The sequence below is a fragment of the Triturus cristatus genome, chromosome 1_2, assembly GCF_964204655.1.
Source record: "Triturus cristatus chromosome 1_2, aTriCri1.1, whole genome shotgun sequence".
In the NCBI taxonomy this organism is placed as follows: domain Eukaryota; kingdom Metazoa; phylum Chordata; class Amphibia; order Caudata; family Salamandridae; genus Triturus; species Triturus cristatus.
In genome coordinates, this window is record NC_140580.1 from 853,021,736 (window position 1) to 853,043,954 (window position 22,219).

Below are 22,219 nucleotides of genomic sequence, written 5' to 3' on the forward strand. Positions count from 1 at the left end.
GTGATGCGTCAGTTCCTTACATGCAAGAACGGGGATGCGTTGGTTCCTTACTCTGGGGGAGGTGATGAGTTGGTTCCCTACTGCTGCGTAGGGGACGGTGATGCGTCGGTTCCTTACCAGAGGGGATGTGATGCGTCGGTTCTTCTCTGCGCGGGGAGGTGATGCGTCGGTTTCTTACTGTGCTTCTGTGGCGATGCGGCTAGCAACGCCATGATGCCATGAAGATCCAGTGCAATGAAACAAAGATGGCGCCTTCTTGGTGTTGCGACAACAAAGGGGTGATGCGTGCACGCCCGGCAGCCGTGCGGCGTCTCGGTGAATCCTCTTGAGCCGGGACAGGCCCTGCGACACGCTTCTCTGGTGATGCGACGGCGTCTGCTGCGACGGCGACGTTCTTCTCCAGGGATGCGGGGCGCCTCGGTGATGCGATGCGGCAGCGGCGGCACGCTTCCTCAGCGATGCGACGACAGCAGTTGAAGCAGCGACACGCTTCTCTGGTGATGCGACGGCGTCTGCTGCGACAGCGACACTCTTCTCCGGTGATGCGAGGCACTTCGGGTGATGCGATGGCGACAGAGGCGGCACGCTTCTCCGGTGATGCAACTGCGTCTGCGACACTTCTCCGGTGATGCGACGACAACTGCTGCGCCGCCGACACGCTGCTTCGTCTTGAGTCGCGCTTCCAGCTCCCAGCGACACGCAGTCTCTCAGAAGGCCCAGCTCCACAGCAGGCACTTCAATTCCAAGCAAGGGAAGGCAGGGAAAAGCTGGTGGGTGAAGTCTATTGTCCCTGAGACTTCAGCAGGAGGCAAGCTCTAGTTCAAGCCCTTGGAGATCTTCTTACAAGTTGATGAAAGTAGCACAAAGTCCTTTCTCCTTTCTTTGGCAATCAGGTAACCACTGCAGGCCAATCCTCAAACAGCACACAGCATAGGAATAGTCTCCTCCTGCAGTCTCTCTCTCTCTCTCTCTCTGGTTCCTCTCCTCAGCAAAGGTTCTTCTAGTTTCCCAGAAGTGATCTAAAGTCTTGGGGTCTGGGCCCCAGTATTTATACTCATATTTTATTTGTTCTCTGAAGGCAGAGAGGTCTTTGCCTAGTCCAAACCAGTTCTGGTCAGTCCTGGAGCACTTTGTTGACAAGACTCCTTCTTTCCTTTGACAGTGTGGGCCAGGGACATCAGACGCACCACAGGAGGTGGAGCCAGCATTGTGGAAGGCAGGCACAGCCCTATTCAGACCCAGGTGCAACTCCTCCCACACATCTACATGCAGATAGCTCTATTCAGCCCTGTGCTGACTCATCCTGTCTTCTGGAATTTCCCCAGCCCCTGTCACTCAAACTCCAGACGAGGAATACACAACTTAGCAGAGGCAGGCTTGGATAGTTAGGCAAGAAAATACCTACTTTCTAAAAGTGGTATTTTCAAACACAGAATGTTAAAACCCACTTCACTAAAATATGTATTTTATCATTCCGAGTTCAGGCATACTAAACTCGAATTACTACAATGTTCCCTGGGTCAGTTAGGATTATAGGATGTTATAATCAAACTGCCCATTCTGGCATATAGGGAACAGGTAGCCTTGCAATAGTGAAAAACGAAAATGGCTGTAATTCACTATCAGGACATGAAATTAAATGAAAGGCGGTATTTGTAAAGCGATGCGAGATAAAGCTCTGAGGATCTTAGATGAGAGAGAGGCAAAGTTCGTCCGTTGCTCCGAAGATCCACGTTTTTAGAGCCTTTCTGTATTGTGATTCGGTTTTTAGCATTCTCAGTTGCAAAGGAAGTAGGTTCCAAGCTCTGGAACCTAATACTGCTATTGGTTTACCTCCTTTAGCTTTGCATCTAAAATTGGGAGGTTTGAGCAGGTTAGCTGATGAGGACCTGAGAGTTATGTTTGTAATATAGGGGGTGAATCTAGATGAGAGATATTTTGGTCCTATCTTGAGTGACGCTCTGAAGGTGATTAGAAGGATTTTGAACAGGATTCTCTTGTGTAATGGGAGCCAATGAAGGGTTTTGAGGGCTGCAGATGCAGAAGACCTGTCAAGATTAAAAAGAAGAAAGAAAGCAAAAACCATGTGCCAAAACAAAAACAAAAAAAAATAAAAATACCAAAGACACAAAAGCTTAAAATCCTGAAAGAGCATTTCATAACTTGGACCAGCCCGTTAAGACTCTTCTTAAAAAAAATTAAATAAACATAGCAATCTTTCCTTCCATCATAAAACAACAATACAAAGGCAAAAAACAACTGAGTTAGACGAACAACAGGATATCAAAAATAGAGGGTACTAAGGGAGATGCCTACTTAACAATTGATCTGCGAATAGCCCAGGACCAGCTCAAAAATTTGGCCATTGCAATAACTATATCCTCTCGTGTGTTTGTGCTTAGGATGCGAAGCGCTGTCTTAGATGATCTAGTACCAAGATTTAAACAGATCGGCCTAAGCCAGGAAAACCTAGGACAAACATAGGCAGGACACACAAACAAGACATGTGTGATAGACTCTGCCTGTGTGGGGCAAGTGGGACAGAACCTATTATGACCATTCTTCCATTTACTTCTGAAAGAATTAAGTGGGAGAGACCCCACTCTAAATTGATGAAATAATTTGCGATCTTCAGGTCTGGAAATAAAGTTCCAGTATGGTTCAAAGCTACCAAAGAGCTTGTGATTCATAAAAAGACCAAATAGGGAACAGCTGTTAATCCCATATCTATTTGTCCCGAACCTAAAATCCCAGTAAAGGGCCTTAAAGTCCAGTTTATTAGGGAATTGATTACCTCTGGGATCTATCCAGAGGTGACCCAATCCCATATCATATAAACCACCTTTGATATATTGGAGCCAGGCGATTCTACTGGACTTATCTTGGTCTTTGATATACCAGATCGCGTTAGCATACGGAAGAAGCTCAGGGGTTGTCCACAATCTTCTCCAATAGTAGAAGGGTCTAAAACCAGCTTCATCGTCAAACGCCCTGCATCCCAAGTCAAGTAAGAGAGGAATAATGGGTGTAGACTGAGGGAGACCAGTCAGTGAGCGCAAGAACTTATTTTGGGCTAAAACTAGGTGTGAGAGATTGTCATAACCCCATATCTCCGCCCCATAAATAATCGAGGCTCTTATTTTCCCGTTATACAGTGCAATGGCCGGTCCCACCGGTTTAGTGTGTGAGGCTTTATGTTCTTTTAAGAGGGCCCCAGCTAATTGATTATGTTTGATGACGAGTAGATCGATTTGTGGCTTCCAGGTTAGCCTACGGCCCATGGTGATCCCCAAATAGGTAAACGTGTCCGTTGGTTCTAGCAAGATGTTATTCATTGTCAGTTTACACTTAATTATTTTACTTTTATGCATCACCATATATTTGGTCTTGTCAACATTTATGGCCAATTCATGGTCGTTACAGAGGACCAAAAATCTATCTAGGGCCCGTTGCAGACCGGATTGAGTCTTGGACAATAAGAGCGTATCGTCCGCAAACATAAGAAGTGGGATCCTTGAGCCATCCAGTGAGGGAGCATCTGTTGGAAAATTAACAAAATAAGAGATAACCCTGTTGATGAACAAAGAGAACAGGGTCGGGGCTAAAACGCACCCCTGCCTTACGCCCCTATTAACCGGAAATTTTTCAGTAAGTTCACCCTGTTGTCCCCATCTGACTTGGGCAAAATTAGAAGTATGGAGTTTAACAATGAGCGATAAAAGAGCCATTGGCATACCTGCCTCCTTGAGAGAGTCCCACAGCTTACTGCGGGGAACTAAGTCAAATTTTAGATCTACAAAAGCAGCATACAGGGTTCCTCCCGTTATAATGACCGTTTTCCCAATAAGTCATAGAAAATCTAAAAACCTGGTCAATTGTACTAACGTTGGAACGGAACCCAGCTTGAAGGGTAGATAAAACCTGAAACTCGTCAATCCAATCATTGACCCTAACGAGTACGATCCTGGCCACAATTTTTTGAAGGGAATCGATTAAGCTAATGGGTCTGTAGTTGGAAGGGCTAGAGCGGTCTCCCTTTTTAAAAATCGGTATGATTTCTGCACCTAACCAAGAAATAGGCAGAGGAGCACCCCGTGCCAAAGCATTCATTAGAAAAGAAATAAGTGGGCCAGTTTTTTTTATCAAATTTAAAAAGATCCGTAGGGATACAATCCGGACCAGGCGCCCGGCCTGCAGACGCAGCTTCTATGGCTTTCTCGATCTCTGCCAGACCGAAGGTAAGCACCTCCGTAGATGCAAAATCAATAGAATCGGACACAGGATTTAGAGGACAGGTGAACTGGGCTTGATAGTATGAGACCCACATGTCTGGGGATACATTGTTAAGAGGGGTAGGCTCAGACACCCCATTTCCCCATTTTATTAAGTGCCAAAATTTCAGCCAGTTCTTCTCATCAGAGGCTTTTGTTAAATCCTCCCATCTTTCTATGTCAAAGCGCTCTCTGGCCTTCAATAAGACCCTTTTGTACAATACCCTGGCTGCTTTAATAGCCTGGATATCATTAGATTTAATTGCAAAAGAAAGTGATCTAAAGGCTGCGGAACAATCTTTGTTATACCAATTGACTGGTTTAGAACGACTGGAATGATTCGCCTTCCTTTCAATTTATCAAAGAGTGCTACATGCTCTTTCGTTAAACTAGGAGGAGGAACTTCTAAAAAGTTGAAAACTGATAAAGTCCGAAGTGAGTCCTCAAGTAACTTATGAAACTGGCTTTGTAGGCCATCGTTATCAATGACATTGACCCATTTTAATCGACGGCAATCATTTGAAAGCTCAATATCGCCGACCCGCGATTCCCTATAAGAGCCTGTGCCCGCGATGAGCTTAGTTGCTAGCTTCATGGAAAGAGGATCGTGATCACTTTCTGGTCTTATGAACACGACCATGTCTAGCACAGTGGACCAAAGATCAAGAGTGACAAAGATATAATCGATCCTGCTGCCACTCTTCCCGTTAAAAAAGGTATTATTACCAATGCTGTCTGATTGAGTTCTCCCATTCACAGCTCACAGGCCCCACCCTAAAGAAAAACTTTTTAATTGAAGGGCAGCCTTGGTCCACTTTTTAATGGGCTCAAGGGATAAAGAAGGAACACCCCAGTTACTATCCTCCTCAATGCTGAGTTTACCATCTTCAATCCCCAGAGGCTCAAATGTGCAATTAAAATCACCCATTATGACCAGTGAGTTGGAACTCACTAACCCATTAATGAAAGAGTCCAAATGCTTAATAGTTGGCGAAGTTCTGCCCCCTGGTTGACCTCTCGAGTAAATATTAATTACATTTTAAACAAACGTGCCATCCTTATAAACTTGCAAAGCCAAAATATCATCGTTATCCAGAGGAATTTCCTTAAACTGAAGCGATGAATGCTGCCTGGCCCAAAATAAAAGACCCCCGCTAGGTCAACCTTTCCCTTTAGAGATGGCCACTTTCCCAAAAGCCAGAAAGCCTGGTCGATGTACGATGGATAATGACCAAGTTTCTTGCAATGCAATAATGTCGTGGGTGTCTACCAAAATCGACCAATCATTAGAAGGGAGTTTGGAAGACAAACCGGCGACATTCCAGGACATCATAGATATGCCTCTGCTAGGGGGGATCACGGAGGGGGCCTGTGGGACCACTGGAGATAGAAGCGGTTGAGCTCTTGGTAAGAGAGAGTCTGGATCGAATGAGAGGCCAGTAGGTGAGAGTAAGTATAAGATATGGCCAATTCCAGGCTCCTCATTAAGAACCGGGACGGCCAACTCTAGTTGTGGTTGTCAATCGCAAGCCTCAAGATCCGAGAGAGGAGCAAACCTGTTATGAACTGGGACCTCCCGTAGACTGGCGGAAGATCTCAGATTTGCTCTCTCTGGGCCAGGTCACGGAGTAAAAATCTGGGTAATAGAACGATAAGGGTCTTTCCTATAGAAGAATCCAAGCGGCAAGACCACAATTGAATTCTCCCCTGGTCTTGCACACCCTGCCAGAACATCCAGTATAACTCTGGGAGACTGTGTGTTGTCAAAATTGACTATCACACAGTCGCCCTTCATGTCCTTCTTAAGAGGTCCAACCCACAAAATTCGTCTAACCATTATCATATGGTTAAGAATATTTTCATCCCAGAAACCTACTCCCTTTAGTTTGGTATTGAGCCAATGTTTGGTTTTACAAAGCAGTTGGTCGGTGGTTTCGGGAATACTGCTGCGACAGTGTGGGACATTGGCCAGAATAACAGTCAGGGGTGCTGCAGCTGGAGGCAGATGGAAAAGACCATCACCTTCGGAGCTCCCCAGGGTTGCATCTTGGTCTCTGTCATCTTCAACCTGTACATGCAGCCCTTTGAGATTCCACTCACCAATAACAGCATAGACATTTGTAAATGTGCCGACAAGTCAAAGCTATATTGGAAAGTTCTCTCTGCTCCTAACATCTAACACCTTAAATATAGCAGACACCTCATCAGGTCTTGAATGTCCACTGCCTTCCTCAGGCTTAACCCCACCAATCTAAGAATTCTAGCTATTCCCCGAGAACAAAAAGCAGTAACTAGCCCATGTTTCTCAACATGAGCCTGGATGAATCTGAACCCAAACTTTCAGCCTATGCCAGGTCAAAGGACACCGATCCCATTGTCAATGAACACATTGCTAAAGAAAACAAAATGACCTGGTATCGGTTCTCTCTGCTGAAGAAAGTAAAACAACGGTTCTCTCTACTGAAGAAAGTAAAACCATTCATCTCAGAAAGTGATTTAAGAACTGCAGTCCAAGCCCTCATGCTCTTGCATCCGGACGGTGATAATGCTCTGCTCCTCAAAGGCTCTATACTGGCCCTCACTTAATGCCACAACACCCCTAATTAAGGGCCTGAAGAAATGGGACCACATTACTCCTACTCATATGGAATGTCGCTGATTTCCTTTGCCTTAAACCATGTTCAAAACCAACTGTGTCACATACAAAGTCATCCCGACCGGCACCTCTGTGTATCTGGCTGGACAGCTCACCATCTCTGGTCGCTTTTGGTAAACCCACAGTCAGGACACTACCAGACTGGAGACAAAGGAGTGGGAAAAAAACAAAGCAACAGCCCCTCTCCATCGCAGCACCTATGGTCTAGTTAGAATGACCTCTCCATAACCATTGAGTCCACCATAACCATGGTGCCATTTATGAAAGACCTCAAGACACACATCTTTAAAGAATACTATATCTCGATGTAGCAACAGTCCACATTCACTCATGGAAGATCTTCAAATCACACACTGGCTGTGACTTTGACTCTGTACAGGACTCCATCGTGTTTTGGCTAGGGTTGCACTATAAAAATATCAAATAAATACATATAATCTGTGAAGAGCTTTTGGTGCAGGAGTTTTAAGCACAGTTACATCCCTCGCAGCACATCGGCACAGGGGTATTCAGGAAAAATGTATGATTCTTATTTCATGTTTGGATTTGCTCACATACTACAGACTATGGCGAGTAAGAGTGGTGAGGTGGTAATTTTCAGTACTCCAAGACTTCATGATCAGTCCTTGGTGTATTCCCCTTTCTCATCATTCCTCAATAGAGAAGCCATTAGACCTCACCTAAAGGTCACTGCCTGGAAGAGTGATTGTGTCAAAGTTTATTTATAACAGAAGAGGGTGAAAAAACTGAAAAAAACTGTCAAAAGAAAAAAAAGCTTTTTAAGGAAGATCCTGTTTATTTTAGTTTATTCTGGTTTTAGTTGGGGTCAAGTGAACTGCTTGCCTCCAGGGAAAGGGCCTGCCCTCATATTTTAAGAACTGAGAAGAGGAAGTCTCCAATTCAGAATAATGACAATTACTGCTATGTAATTGGATCTGATTGTGTAGTTGCTCAGTTGAGAAATTCAACACTGCCCTTGCACAGTGGCCAAGCTTTCTTGCACACAGGGAGTTTCTTCTGTATATGAGCAACCTTTCTCATATGGGGGAGGTTTTTATTGTGGGAGCACTTTAAGTACAGGTTATGGAGAAGCAATATGGGTAACATTTCTTGTGGGTTAGTACACTAGGGGCCTCATTACAAAACACCTTGTAATTACAGGGTAATGTACCAGGGCCGGAGTTAATATTTCTGACCGGCATCAGTCTACCAGTTACTGGCCATCATACATTTTCAGCCCCAGAGTGAGTGAACAATGCAAGAACCGGAATTATGGGTCCAGTTCTGCATGTTTCCTGCACTTCCGGGGACATTTCACCTTCGGTATTACCAGGAATGTTCCCGCATCCAGTAAACACGCAATTGGGTGGATCATCTGGGGAAGATTAATTCATGTGGCAGGCTTTATCTATATGTGGCAGGCTGTGCCTCAGAACTGTTGGTCTAGCTGGTCTCTGGCTCATGGCTAAATCTTCATCTAATAGGACAGAGGACAGATGATGCCACTTCCATAAATGGAAAGGTTCTCACCTCCTGCCAATCGAGGAAATGTCCGATACTGGTCCAGGTTCTCCGAGACTTTTTTCCACAAATGCTTGAAAGTCCTAAAACAAAGAACGTGACACTTGGGTATGGGGAAGGACAGTGGTTTCAGAAAGATCAAAATAAAGAAACAAAGCAAAAAACCCAAAAAGGAACTTACTTTGTCTCTCTTCACTCAGATGGGTTCCGGCTTAAATCATTTCTAACATTTATTTAATTTGTAAAGCGCTAGCTTGTGATGAACCACTGCCATAGACCTAGCTCTTACACCCAATCTTAGGTAATTCTTTGTCAAATTTGGGCATGATCATAGATTTACCACCTATAAAAAAAAAAAAATCTGGACTAAGTCCTGATTTAGAGTTTAGCAGACAGGTTAAATCACCAAAAATGTGAATGAAATCCCGTCCGCCCTATCACAAGTGCATTATATTCAATTGCATTCTTAATACGGTGGATGGGATATATGTCACTTTTGTGACGGAGTAACCCGCATGCCGAACTCTAAGTCCAACCACTAGAAAAAGTGAGACAGCCCTTTGAGCACCCTGTTTCACTCTATAAGTGCAAACACAGGTGCATTAACACACATTTTTACTTCCTGCGTTACATGGCAATTGTTGAAAACAGTCTTACAATTCAATTTCGTAACACTGTAAATGTTAGTTATATTTCAACTACCCAAGTCAGTGGTACTTAAGAATGAAAAGCTCATTTCACCATATTAACATGAACCTGTGACTATAAAATTATTTACAAATTACTGCAGTAGGAACCCACAGGCCAAACATGCCTGTAAACTCTATAATACAATTATAACACACCTTAGTCAGTTTGTGTCCGCTATACGACATCATATACTGGCAAAACCGCTGTAAGACATAACTTTGAATCTCTACATATCCAACTCAAAATTACATTTTTTGGGGAGATCAATCAAATGAGCACATTGAGCAAGGTAGTGAGCAACACTTTGTAAGCTCCAAGAAACAGTAAAGGGCACAGTACTTGCTCTACAATGGTAGTTATGAGAACAATTAGGTACCTTGACAAGCAAACATAAAACATGTTACTCTGATGTACAGCAACTGGGCAGGCACTGTACCTTGCTTACCCAAACAACAGGATGCAGCACATCTGTCACATATTATTCTCTCTTGCTCTTCTTCAATACTTGTAGCCAATCCTTCAATAGAAATAATCTACCTTTTTAGTGACCTTACAAAAGTAAGCCACTTTGTGTTTCACTTCAGCGTGTAGCTAAATTGTAAAGTCACTGCTCCTATGAGCATTCTGCCTTTATTTCTCTTGATACCTACTGGGTCACTGGGTAAGATGAAGGCTGTGTGACTGGATATGGTAATGCAACCAATGACTTCTGTTACCTACCCTCAAGTCCCAAGACTTTAATTGCTGAAAATACAACTGACAAAACTGGACGTTGAATACCGCAGTTAAGTCGGTCTGAGGACGCTCCTGCTGTTCTTCTAAGCGATGGTGCAGTTTTTCTGTTCTAAACTCCAAACACTGCTGCAGTACACAGGGGCTGACTAAAGGCTAAGCTAAAACTGGTCATCTAGAATCAGCAATACAACTATAGAAACCCCAGGCAAAATCAGGACAGAAGGCAACTCTATTATCTAGACCAGAGATTGTTCACAGAAGTTGATGGGCAGTGAGGAAAGTGCTATTCTACATATGCCACAATCCCAGATTTAACCAATAGAAAACAGAGGTCACACATGTCACACCCCAGAATGTAACGTCATACATACCCTGGGACGCATACACTGAACAGGTACAGTCGCATCTACCTCGGACCAAAGGCGTAAACTCGGAACATTTACGATTACACAAGCTACACATATCCCAAGATGAATCCCCAGAAAATTCAAGGTCTCACACATCACAGCCAAAGAATGTATCAATCCCCTCAGGATGCGTCGCAAGAGTACCTTACTTGGACCACACACAGTATCCCCACAATACTCTCGATCACACATCGTAGGGATAAAAAGCCACTGTTCTTCATTCCAGCGGTTCATTCCTGCCATTTCTTAATTTTCTCCCTCACTTTGTTCTACATTTTTTAAGATTGCCATGTTTTGGTGCGTCGTAATCCACAGCATCTTCCGTACACCAACTGCATTCATAACTTTAACTCTAGTTTGCAGCTCTCCCCCAATCACTGTCCATGAGAAGGGAGCATCCAGTCATCACCCACACTAAAGGTTGCTGGAATGGATTCTTGTTTTTGGGGTACAGCATAGATGAAGTTCACTAGCTTCAATGTGTAAAAGTTCAAAAACCAGAGTAATGGGAACCCCTTTCACATTCACACAGGTGGTAGGGGACTGTGACTGTATGTTGGGATATGCACGTAAATCAGGATTGTGTGTGGCAAGATGGTGGATGCGCACATGAAAGAAGGTAGTTAACCTCTGCACATGCAGCTCTCTACTCTGGTTTCTGTTGTATCCAAGTCTGTCATGGAACCTCCTGGGCTTGAGTAACTCTGTTCCACCTATCCTTGCTCCTATCTGCTTTGTAGCGGAGGATAATCCACAAACATTTCAGCCCAGGTAGAAGCCCTGAGAAAGTGCATGAAGGAGTAAATTGTATGGCAGAAGGAAATTCCATATATGAAGCTGTTATTCTAATGTCTGTCATGGATCTGGAATAAACCAAGGAGGTCCAGTGCACACAGCTGCTGAGCCTCTAAAGAAGGCAAAGGCATGCAAAGATATAGGCATCTTGAATGGTTGGTACCAAAACATTGAAGACTGCAGTCAAACAAATTGGCAACGGGCTCTGGTACTGAGAATTTAAACTTCAGCTTTACTCCAGAAATTTAAAGTTCCTGGAAGGCTTGACTTGTGTAAACCCGTGGTACTTCTTGGGAGACCAGCTAAGTGCTCTGTGCATCAAGCCTTAAGGGTTTCCAGTGACTATGCTGCTATCTAAACAACCACTCACACGGAAGGGGCCCCCTGGTACTGAAAACAGGCAGGGAGAGCAGGGGAAAGACCACACTATAATCACACAGAAATCCCTCTGTCTGTATACTGGTATATAAATTGCTAAGAAGTCACTGATACATTTAAACAGCCCTACAAATCTGGCCTTCCAAAGTATGATGCAAAAAACATAATATACTGACAAAGTCACATTTATTAATTTCGTTTTCTTAAATTAATAGAATACATGATAGAATAAATATCAAAACATTCAAGCGCATCCTATATCACACACACACACGACCTCTCAACCAATCCAAATAGACACATACCCAAACATACTCTAACATCCTGGCAAATCTGCATTCACTCAATGAGCGCACAAACGTTTTTTTAGAAAGCCGTTACACAACCCTCCCCGGATATGAAGGCATACATACAATTCTATAATAGAGCTGGAGCGGTTTCTTCTATTCTCACCCTCCTCTCAGAGAAAACAGATTAGGAACTGCATGATCAACCGACCATTGGATCTGCTAATATTATTTGTTTTAATCTGATTTAATTGTATTATAGAATTGAATGTATCCCGTCATATCCGGGGAGGGTTGTGTAACTGCTTTCTAAAAAAAAAGGCCTTCCAAGACGAGGAAATCGAAAGAAAAAAAGAACACTATAAATTAGGATTTGCAAACCTAAAACGGGAACACATTGAGAACAAATGGCTGGATTTGCACCCTACACTCAAATCACAGGATAACAGGAAATTGAAATGGTCAACAGTGACTGTAGAGGAAGGAACAAAACACCAGACTACAATCACTTAGGGGTGCAATGGGAAGCCCACATAACCTCCATCTCAAAGACATACCATAAGATGACAAGAATTCAAAGTCTGCCTTCGGAACGTATGAAGCATATTCCAGGAATTTTGGATATTTCAACTTTATTATCCATCCGGATTTGCCAGGATGTTAGAGTATGTCTGGGTATGTGTCAGTCTGGATTGGTTGAGGGGTTGTGTTTGATATAGGATGCGCTTGAATGTTTTGATATTTATTATATCATGTATTCTATTAATTTGACAAAACGAAATTAATAAATGTGACTGTCAGTATATTATGTTTATTATGTTTTTTGTATCATACTTTGGAAGGCCAGGTTTGTAGGGCTGTTTTAATGTATCAGTGACTATTTAGCACTTTATATACCAGTATACAGGCAGAGGGATTTCTGTTTGATTATAGCATGCTGATATATGACACATGCTGCCCAGAAATGATCCAAGAGTGAAGAACTGCAGTAAACTAGAGGAGACCAGAGAAGCTATGTAGAGTGTATTGAAGCCCTAAAAAAGTTGTATCCCAAGAATACTCACGGTACGCTGCCAGTGAAGTTGATTCCACATAAATGTTCAGAGCTTGTAATAGTGTCCCCAAAGACTGGACCATCGGCTGGGACGAACTGGATGATGTTTGGAGGGAGCCCAGCTTCAAGAAGAGCCTTATACACAACGTAGCTGGACAACATGGCAGCATCGCTAGGTTTCCACAAAACCACATTACCCTGTGTAGAGTGAGGAAGAGTACAGATGGATTATATGAGATCATCATGGCATATATATTATCACCACAAATTTCCACTGTGCACTATTGCCAACAGCAGAGCAACAATAATGCGCAGGAAGCAATCTGTACACTGCACTTTATCTACCTCAGGAGGAGTTAGGCAGAGACCCCTCCGCAGAATTGAAATGGCACAGCTCTAAAAACATACAGCTGAAGCAGCTTGATGACATGTGGACTAGTTTAAAAACACAATAGGTGCCCAACAAGTAAAACGAAATAGAAACAAAGAAAGAAATGAATTAGTGGTCTATGGTTCTGGCTTCTAAACACAAGGGGTTCTTCATGTTGTTGACACATACTACAAAGGGCCAGGGTCCTTTGTTTACTCACTACCCCCGAAAGTAACCTCATGGTAAAGGGTGATTGCACGTCGCTATTCATTTATTAAATATAACAGTTTGCTATAAACTGCATGGTTCCCCTGGAGTGATTGACTAGGTATGAAGAAGGTACCATTCTACAGTTGTGAGTTGCTGATAGACGTGAACACATATACTGGGAAGTAGAGTGGAATCTGATAAGGAGGCTAACAGTAAACTAGCCTCGGCCAGTGGGGTTGTATTTGCTTTTAAGTTTATTAGCTAGCAAGAACTGAGCATCGGGACACAGCAGCCAGATATTAATGGTACGTGTTTAATGCACAAGTTACTACTTGAGTAACGATATATCTGTAAGAGACATTAGTTAGTGACAGATTCCTTACCTTAGAATAATCCCCAGGCGTCAGACTGGATCCGGAAAGTTTTTTTCGCTAGCAGTACCCCTGCGCGTCAGTAGGTGGCGTCGTGCAGCTCCGTGTCCGTCACTGGCGTCGTATGTGCCGAGATGACGTCATGGAGACTACTTAGGCGCCACCCATGCGCGCTGACGTCAATTCTGTACACGACTTTCAGCGCCAGGAACGCAGAGCTATGCAAGAAACTGACCACTGATGCCATGAAACTAGGGCCTTGAAAGGGGATGACCTTAACCCTAGAAATCAGTTCGCAGAATGGGCAGGATGGGTGGGTCGGTAAGGAATCTATCACTAAGTAATGTCTCTTACAAATATATCGTTACACAAGTAGTAACTTGTGCATCTGAAAGAGACATGTTAGTGATAGATTCCTTACCCTAGAATAGATACCACAGCAATACCAACCCCGGTGGAGGGTCTGCGAACAAAGATCACACCAGAAAGTCACGGAGAACAGAACGGCCAAAGAAGCCGTCTCTCCGGACTTGACTATCAAGGCAGTATTACTTAGTGAACGTGTGCAGCGAGGCCCACGTAGCTGCCTGACAAATGTCCTGCAAGGGAACGCCGCGTCCCAAGGCAGTAGTGGCTGCCGTCGCCCTTGTAGAATGGGCACGCAGCCCCACCGGAGGCTCCTTCTTAGCCAACGAGTAGCAAGCTTTGATGCACAGAACGACCCACCGAGAGATGGTGCGTTTGTGCACGGCCCGACCTTTTTTGGCGCCCACATAGTCAACAAAGAGCTGGTCATCCACCTGGGATTGTTGTGTGCACTTCAGATAGAACGAGAGCGTACGTTTTGGGTCCAAACGGTGGAGCCTCTCTTCCTCTTTGGAAGGATGCGGAGGCGGAAAGAAGGTAGGCAAAGTGACGTCTGCCCGATGTGGAAGGGCGTGACAACCTTTGGCAAGAAAGAAGGACGGGTCCATAAAACCACCTTTTCCGGATGAACAGAAAGGAAAGGAGGTTTGGAAGAAAGAACCTGGAGCTCATTCACTCTTCTGGCAGAGGTGATAGCTACCAGGAAAGCTGTCTTGAGAGTGAGAAGACGCAAAGGACAGGTATGAAGGGTCTCGAAGGGAGCGCACATCAGATGTGTCAAAACAAGGTTTAAGTCCAATTGAGGCATTATGAACGGCACGGGAGGAAACATGTGCGTAATGCCTTTTAGGAACCGGTTAACAACCGGGGACTTAAAAAGAGAAGGCTGATCTGGAAGCCGTAAAAAGGCGGAGATGGCCGAAAGATAACCTTTGATTGTGCCCAGAGCAGAGCGCTGCTGGGCCAAAAAAAGAAGGAACAGAAGGACTTCAGAAAGAGGGGAAGAAAGGGGATCTACAGTCTTAGCTGTGCACCATGCCACAAACTTGTTTCATCTGCAGGTGTATACCGTTTTAGTGGAGGGACGCCTGGCTGCCAGAATGACATCACAGACTTCGGGAGGAAGATCAAAAGCCGTCAACTGTCGGCGCTCAATCTCCACGCATGGAGGTGGAGGCTGGACAGGTTCGGGAGGAGGACCAACCCCTGCTGCTGCGACAGAAGATCCTCCTGAAGAGGCAGTTGGATCGGGAGATCAATCGCCATGCGGAGTAGCTCGGGATACCAGTATCTTCGTGCCCAATCCGGAGCCACAAGGGTGACTTGGGCCCGGTCGCGTCGAATCTCCTTCAGCACTCTGGGCAGAAGTGGTATAGGCGGAAAGGCGTACAACAGACCGCAACTCCACTCGCGACCAAAAGCGTCGCCGAGCGAGTGCCGCCTTGGAAATTCCAACGCGCAGAACTGATGACATTGCGCGTTCTCTTCGGTGGCGAATAGATCTAAGCAAGGCTCTCCCCACTGCTGAAAGAGACCTTGCGCCACGTCCAAGTTCAGATGTCATTCATGATCCATCAAGCACCGGCGGCTGAGTTCGTCCGCCCTGGGGTTTAGAGAACCTGCCAGGTGTTGAACCACCAAGGTAATGCCTTGATGTTCCAGCCATGTCCAAAGGTGCAGAGCCTCCTGACATAGGGTCCAGGACCCCACGCCGCCCTGTTTGTTGCAATACCATATGGCGGTGGTGTTGTCCCTGAACACCTGCACCACACTTCCCCGGACAGAGGGAAGGAATGCCTTCAGTGAAAGACGGATCGCCCGAAGCTCCGAAAGGTTGATATGGAGCCAGGTCTCCGCTGGAGACCTGAGGCCTCTGATCTCCGCCTCTCCCAAGTGGCCTCCCCATCCCAGGAGGGACGCATCCGTCACAACTGTGTGCTCCGGTTGGGGAAGGGAGAGGGATCTGCCATTGACCCAATCGCGATTCGTGAGCCACCACTGCAATTGCCGTGCAGTGGCCTCCGAGATCTGGACATGATCGGACAGGTTGCCCTGATGCTGTGCCCACTGGAACTTCAGGTCCCACTGCAGAGCCCGCATATGCCATCTGGTATGTTGCACTAGCAGGATGCAGGAGGCCATCAGGCCGAGGAGCCGGAGGGTCATCCTGACTGAAACCCGGGATAGAGACTGAAAGATCGGAATCATAGCCTGAATATCCCGGACTCGCTGCTCGGGAGGATAAACCCGAAACAGCGTCGAATCCAGAACCGCTCCGATGAAGGGGAGCTTCTGAGAGGGACTCAGGTGCGACTTCGGCACGTTGATAGAGAACCCCAGCAAATGCAGAAGGTCGGCCGTAGTCTGAAGGTGGGTGACGACCGTCCGGGGCGAGCACGCCTTCAAGAACCAGTCGTTGAGGTAGGGGAAGACTGACACCCCTGACCTGCGCAGATGAGCTGCGACCACCGCCATCACTTTGGTGAGCACCCGAGGGGCGCTGGTAGGGCCGAAGGGGAGCACGGCAAATTGAAAATGCTCGCAGCCTACCGTGAACCGCAGGTAACGCCGGTGGGCCGGCAGGACGGGGATGTGAAAATATGCGTCCTCCAAGTCCAATGCTACCATCCAGTCTCCAGGGTCGAGGGCAGTCAAAACCTGAGCCAGAGTCAACATCTTGAACTTCTCCTTCGGAGGAAGCGATTGACGTTCCTGAGGTCCAAGATGGGGCGCAGGCCCCCCTTGTCCTTCTTGGGGACCAGAAAGTAGAGGGAATAACAACCACGTCCTACTTCATGCCCAGGAACGCGCTTGATGGCCTCCTTAGCCAAGAGGGCTGTGACTTCCTGCCGGAGAAGCACCAAATGATCCCCTGACATGTGGTGGCAGCGGGTGGCATGGCTGGAGGGGAGGACTGAAAGGGAAGAGAATAACCCCTGCGGATGATCTGCAACACCCACTTGTCCGATGTGAGATCGCGCCAGTGGGGGAGGTGGTGGCGGATCCTGCCACCCACCGACGTGGGGTGCTCCACAAAGATCGGATTAGGAAGGTTTGGAGGTAGAAGCAGCGGGGGCGGAGGTAGACTGACCCCAACGCTGATTCCCAGAACTGCCCGCGCGGAAGCCGCATCCGCTGAAGGAACGTGCCTGGGCGCCTCTGCCATGGCCACAAAAGGAACGAAACCCAGGAGTGGCCGTGCTTTTTGTGGAAAGACCCAGGACTTGGCCATGGCCCGCGAGTCCTTAAAATGCTCCAGTGCACTGTCGGCCTTATCGCCAAACAGGCGAGTGCCATCAAAGGGCATGTCCATGAGCGAGCTCTGAACATCAGGCGAGAACCCAGTGGATCTCAGCCAGGCATGGCGACGAAGCGCCACTGTTGTAGAAATCGCCCTGCCGAGTGAGTCAGCGGTGTCCAAACCACACCGAATGGCGAACTTAGCTGCATCCTTACCCTCAGCAACTGCCTGGGACAGCACAGCGTGGACCTCCTCAGGACACTGAGGCAACACCTGAGCAACCGTATACCACACCGCGTGGGAATAGCGGCCCAATAAGCAGGTGGTGTTCACTAACCGCAGCCCCAAGCTGGACGAAGAGAACAACCGCTTTCTGAAGTGTTCCGGCCTCTTAAGAGTCCTTATCCGGCGGAGCCGCTGGAAAATCACTCTGCGACATCGAGGCTTGGATGACCAGACTCTCAGGTGTAGAATGAGTGGTCAGAAACGCGGGGTCACCAGGCGCCGGGCGGTGACGCCTGGTGACATTCTTATCCACAGGGGCCCCTGTGGCCGGCTTCGACCAATTGCCCAACAAGACGTGGGTGAAGGCGTCGTTGAAGGGAAGCAGGGGCTCCGACGAAGTGGACGCCGTCTGAAGCACCTCAGTGAGGAGATTAGTCTTCAGGGCCACCGTAGGGAGATCGAGGTTGAGGACCTCAGCTGCCCGACGGAGTGCCATCATGTAGGAGGCGCCCTCCTCCATGGTAGGCGGGGGAGAGGCAAACCCCGGGTCAGAAGAGACGTCGAGGTCGCCGGCATCCTCCAAGTCATCCACCCAGTCCTGCTCGGAGTCACAGTGACGGGCAAGAGGGTCCTCAGACCCCTCCCGGTCGTCCTCCACCTCTGTCGCATGGGGAACAGACCGCGGCAGCAGAGCTGGAGCCGGAGCAGGAACAAACGGCTTCGGGAATGGCGTTGTGAACGGCGCCGACTGGGGCCGAGTCGGCACCGTCTCCCAATGCGGATCCCAGGTAGGAACAAAATGGTCCTGGAACCGGGGCAGGGCGCAACAAACAGCACCCACTGCAGCACCGAAGGCAGAGCCAAGGGTGGCGCCAGGGCTGGAGCCGGCAGCACTGGACCTTGTGGCGTCAGAGCCAACGGCGCAGGATCCTGTGGCGCCAAAGCTGGATCCACTGGCAGTGCCGGCGGCCCCACAGGATCCTGACATGGGACCGGAGAGAGCCCGAGGCCTAAAAAGGTGGTCCAAGGTGGCAAGAAATTCTTGCACCTGTTCGGGAGTCGCCGACGGACCCGGGTAAGGCAGGTAGGCCGCTGAACTCCCAGGCTCCAAAGGAGCCGCAGGGGCAGAACCCCTGATCCCCTCGTCCGCATCCGAGGACCGTCGGGGGGACGTCGGAGAGCGAACTCGCTTCTTCGACTTCTTTTTATGTCGTCGCTTACCCGAATCCGATGGCGAAGACTTGGAGCCTGAGGAGCGACGACTGCGGCAGCGCGAGCATTCCTGGGAACAGTCCCTAGACCTTGAACGGCGTTGGGACGAGTGCCGGACCTCCAGCAGCTTCCGGCGCCGCTCCCTCAAGGCCTTCAGGGCCATGGCCCGACAGTCCCGGCAGGACCGGGAGTCGTGGTCAGTCTCCAGGCAGTATAGGCAAACACCGTGGGGGTCCGCCACAGACATATTGCGACGGCAGGCCCCACAGACTTAAATCTAGGCATCTCTACGTGCACCAGGAGAAAAAAGGGGGGAGACAAAAGTCTCAAAAGTGTAGTCAAAAAGTGACTGAGGTACGTGCTCTAATTGGATCTGCGCTTGCTGGCGCGGAAAAAGAAAGAACTGACGTCAGCGCGCATGGGTGGCCCCTAAGTAGTCTCTGTGACATCATCTCGGCGTATACGACGCCAGTGACGGACGCGGAGCCGCACGACGCCACCTACTGACGCGCAGGGGTACTGCTAGCGAAAAAAACTTTCTGGATCCAGTCTGACGCCTGGGGATTAGTCTAAGGTAAGGAATCTATCACTAACATGTCTCTTTCAGATAAAATAGACGGCTTTTGTTAGGGATTAGAAAGTAATTTCAGTAGGTAACACCTCCTGGCATCTAATGTTGGGACCCCAAACCTGCCCCATGACCCTCTCTAGCCCAGGCTAATTTGGCAGGAAGACCTGGGGGAGCAGATGCTAGAACCTTTATATGAAGTAATCACTGGTTTCGCTTCTGCGTTTGATAAAGCAGACCGTCCACTTTTATGGTAAAAACTGGAGAAACGGATGATCCAAATCCTTTACCAAACCAATAGGAAAACCTTTCTTCGGTTAACTGAGTCAAGATAAAACCAGATCCTAATCCTGTAAACATAGTTTGAAACTAGGTTGTGTCCTGGCCCTCTAACTGGTCTCATTGTATCTTGGTGATCTTGCTCAAAGCAATGCACACTCTTACTCCTAACCTGAGGCATTAACCTATTAACTTATTAATGTATTAATGTACAAAGATGATATTGTGGTTTTAGATGTAACACAAGTAGGAATTCACCGAAAACAAAAAGCTTTACAGGTATTTGTCAATAATCTCTTTCTTCAAATCAATATTTCCAAGACAAAAACCATAATTTTGTTTTTCAATCTCTGTGAAAGAACAAGCCTTCTTGGTTTATCAATAAGACCTGTATTGAAACTGTACTGGAGTATGTATATTCTGGTACACTATTTAACGGCAATTTATTTTCAAAAGTGCATGTGCAATCTCAGTGTAGTAAAGCTCTGTAAATGGGACAGGATCTGCTATATTTCTTTAACGTATTCAGTAAACAAAGAGTTGATGCCTTGTACAGCTATAGTCGATTCAACCCCTGTATATAGAGTAGAGCGTGTTTCTCAACTGGAATGCAAATCACTTGGTCAGTCACAGAACATACTTTGGGAACATTATTCCTTAATGAGAAAGTCAATGTCAATTTCAGCCATTCACTTGGAATTGGGCGTGGTCATTATTGTCTATAGAGCCATTGGGAAAATCATAAGGAGTTCATTGGTACTGAACTTAATTGAAATAATTTTACACTTAAATTTAATTTGTGATTTAATTATGCCTTTTCCGATTTGCCTATAAAGAACGGCAACATATTAGTGTATATAATACAAAATAGGGGTTTAGAACATGGCAAAAAAAATGTCATCACATGAAAAGGTTTTGTGCTGATCTCTCACACTGCTCTCAAATTATTGACTTCATTCCCAATTCCTTAATCCCAAGAGGAAAGAGCGTATTCTGATCGGTTTATTTATATATTTGAAAGTGCACAAGATGGCCCTTTGGGCCCTCTGGGCCCAGCAAATGATGTCCTTGCTGGGAGAGTGTGAAGGAGACATCAATCTTTTTAGTCTCACGATTTACAACTTTATCTTTCTGGGAGACCTCGCAGTATCAACATTTTTCCACAGTATATACATATAAGTAAATCAGTAAATCCCATTGAGACAAACGTAACAGGCGATGGTCACAATGAAAATGTTGCAACAAATATGAGATGGAATGTAAACTTAGGGCATATATTAACGGTACTCTAGCTAGACTAGGCTGGAAAAATTCATAGGCAAGACCCGACCAAAAAAAAGACGCATCCCCGGTTGGCCTTCCAAGATGAGGATATCAGAAGAAAAAAAGTAAAACTATAAATTAGGATTTGCAAACCTAAAACAGGAACACATTGAGAAAAAATGCTGGATTTGCACCCTACACTCAAATCACAGGATAACAGGAAATTGAATTGGTCAACAGCAGCTGTAGAGGAAGGAACAAGACGCCAGACTACCATCACTTAGGGGTGCAATGGGAAGCCCACATAACCTCCATCTAGAAGACATACCATAAAATGACAAGAATTCCAAGTCCGCCTTTGAAAGGTATGAAGCATATTCCAGGAATTTAGGATATTCAACTTTACTATACACAAATAAAGCCACAGTGGCCCAGTGTCCAAATGGGATTCAATCGCCCTCAATGGAGTGGGATGAAGCATTAAAACCATTATATACTAATATCTTCACATACTGTAGCTTACCTTCTTCATTCACTGAGCCAATCTTTAAAAAAGGAAACAAAAATGATCCACAAAATGACAGGGTAGTTGCCAACGGATTTTGAAGTTACCCACAGTGTTCTAATGAACTACAGTGCTAACCTGAAGTATTTATCTCATAGGTGTAGCACACATGAAGCCATCTTGATGGGTTCAAAGAAGTAAAACCTAAAGCATGTCCTTTAGAAATGAAGGAAATGAGGGGGTTTGTTTTGTCATAAAAATGCTGTTTAGTACTCTACAAATCTAAAACGAGCACACGTTTTCTATCAGATCTCAAATATTTTTCTTATCCATTTCAGTAAAACATTATGAAATGCAGAGAGAAACATGTACTTCCAACAACAGTTGGTGAGTAAACTTCCTAGTGATCAACTGCAGCATCACCACAGAGTTCTAATGAACAACTAGACCACTGACATTTTTTATTGAAGACAAAAGTGAGGCACATCTGAACACAATTTTGTTTGAATAGAGCAGTTGAATTTAAAGCCTTTCTCGAACGGCATGCTGAAGTAAATGAGAATCGAGATGTTAATGCAGGCATTCAAACCAGAGGGTTATAAATGTGAGAGTATGAATGTTTAGTAATTTTAAGCATAAAATAGTAATAAAGGGGCTAAAAATAGTTCAAGACAGAGACATTTCTATAACTACAGCACCCCTTTCCACATCTGTTTACTCAGCATCTCAGATGCTTAAAAGCTTACTATTTTTTAACTAGTAACATTTGGTGTATATATACCTCAATTTAACCGTTGGAGATTATATGTATAAAA

The 22,219-nt window shown here is 46.0% G+C and overlaps 1 protein-coding gene across 1 annotated transcript in view; it reads right to left on the reverse strand.

Moving 5' to 3' along the window:
* The window catches only part of ALDH4A1 (aldehyde dehydrogenase 4 family member A1), a 229,373-nt gene that overhangs the window by 77,332 nt on the left and 129,822 nt on the right, over nucleotides 1-22,219 (reverse strand). The window contains exons 8-9 of the mRNA XM_085609038.1: nucleotides 12,805-12,992; nucleotides 8,458-8,531 (exon numbers count right to left, since the gene is read on the reverse strand). Of these exons, the coding sequence (XP_085465164.1) occupies nucleotides 8,458-8,531; nucleotides 12,805-12,992 (262 nt within the window). The remainder of the gene's footprint in view (nucleotides 1-8,457; nucleotides 8,532-12,804; nucleotides 12,993-22,219) is intronic.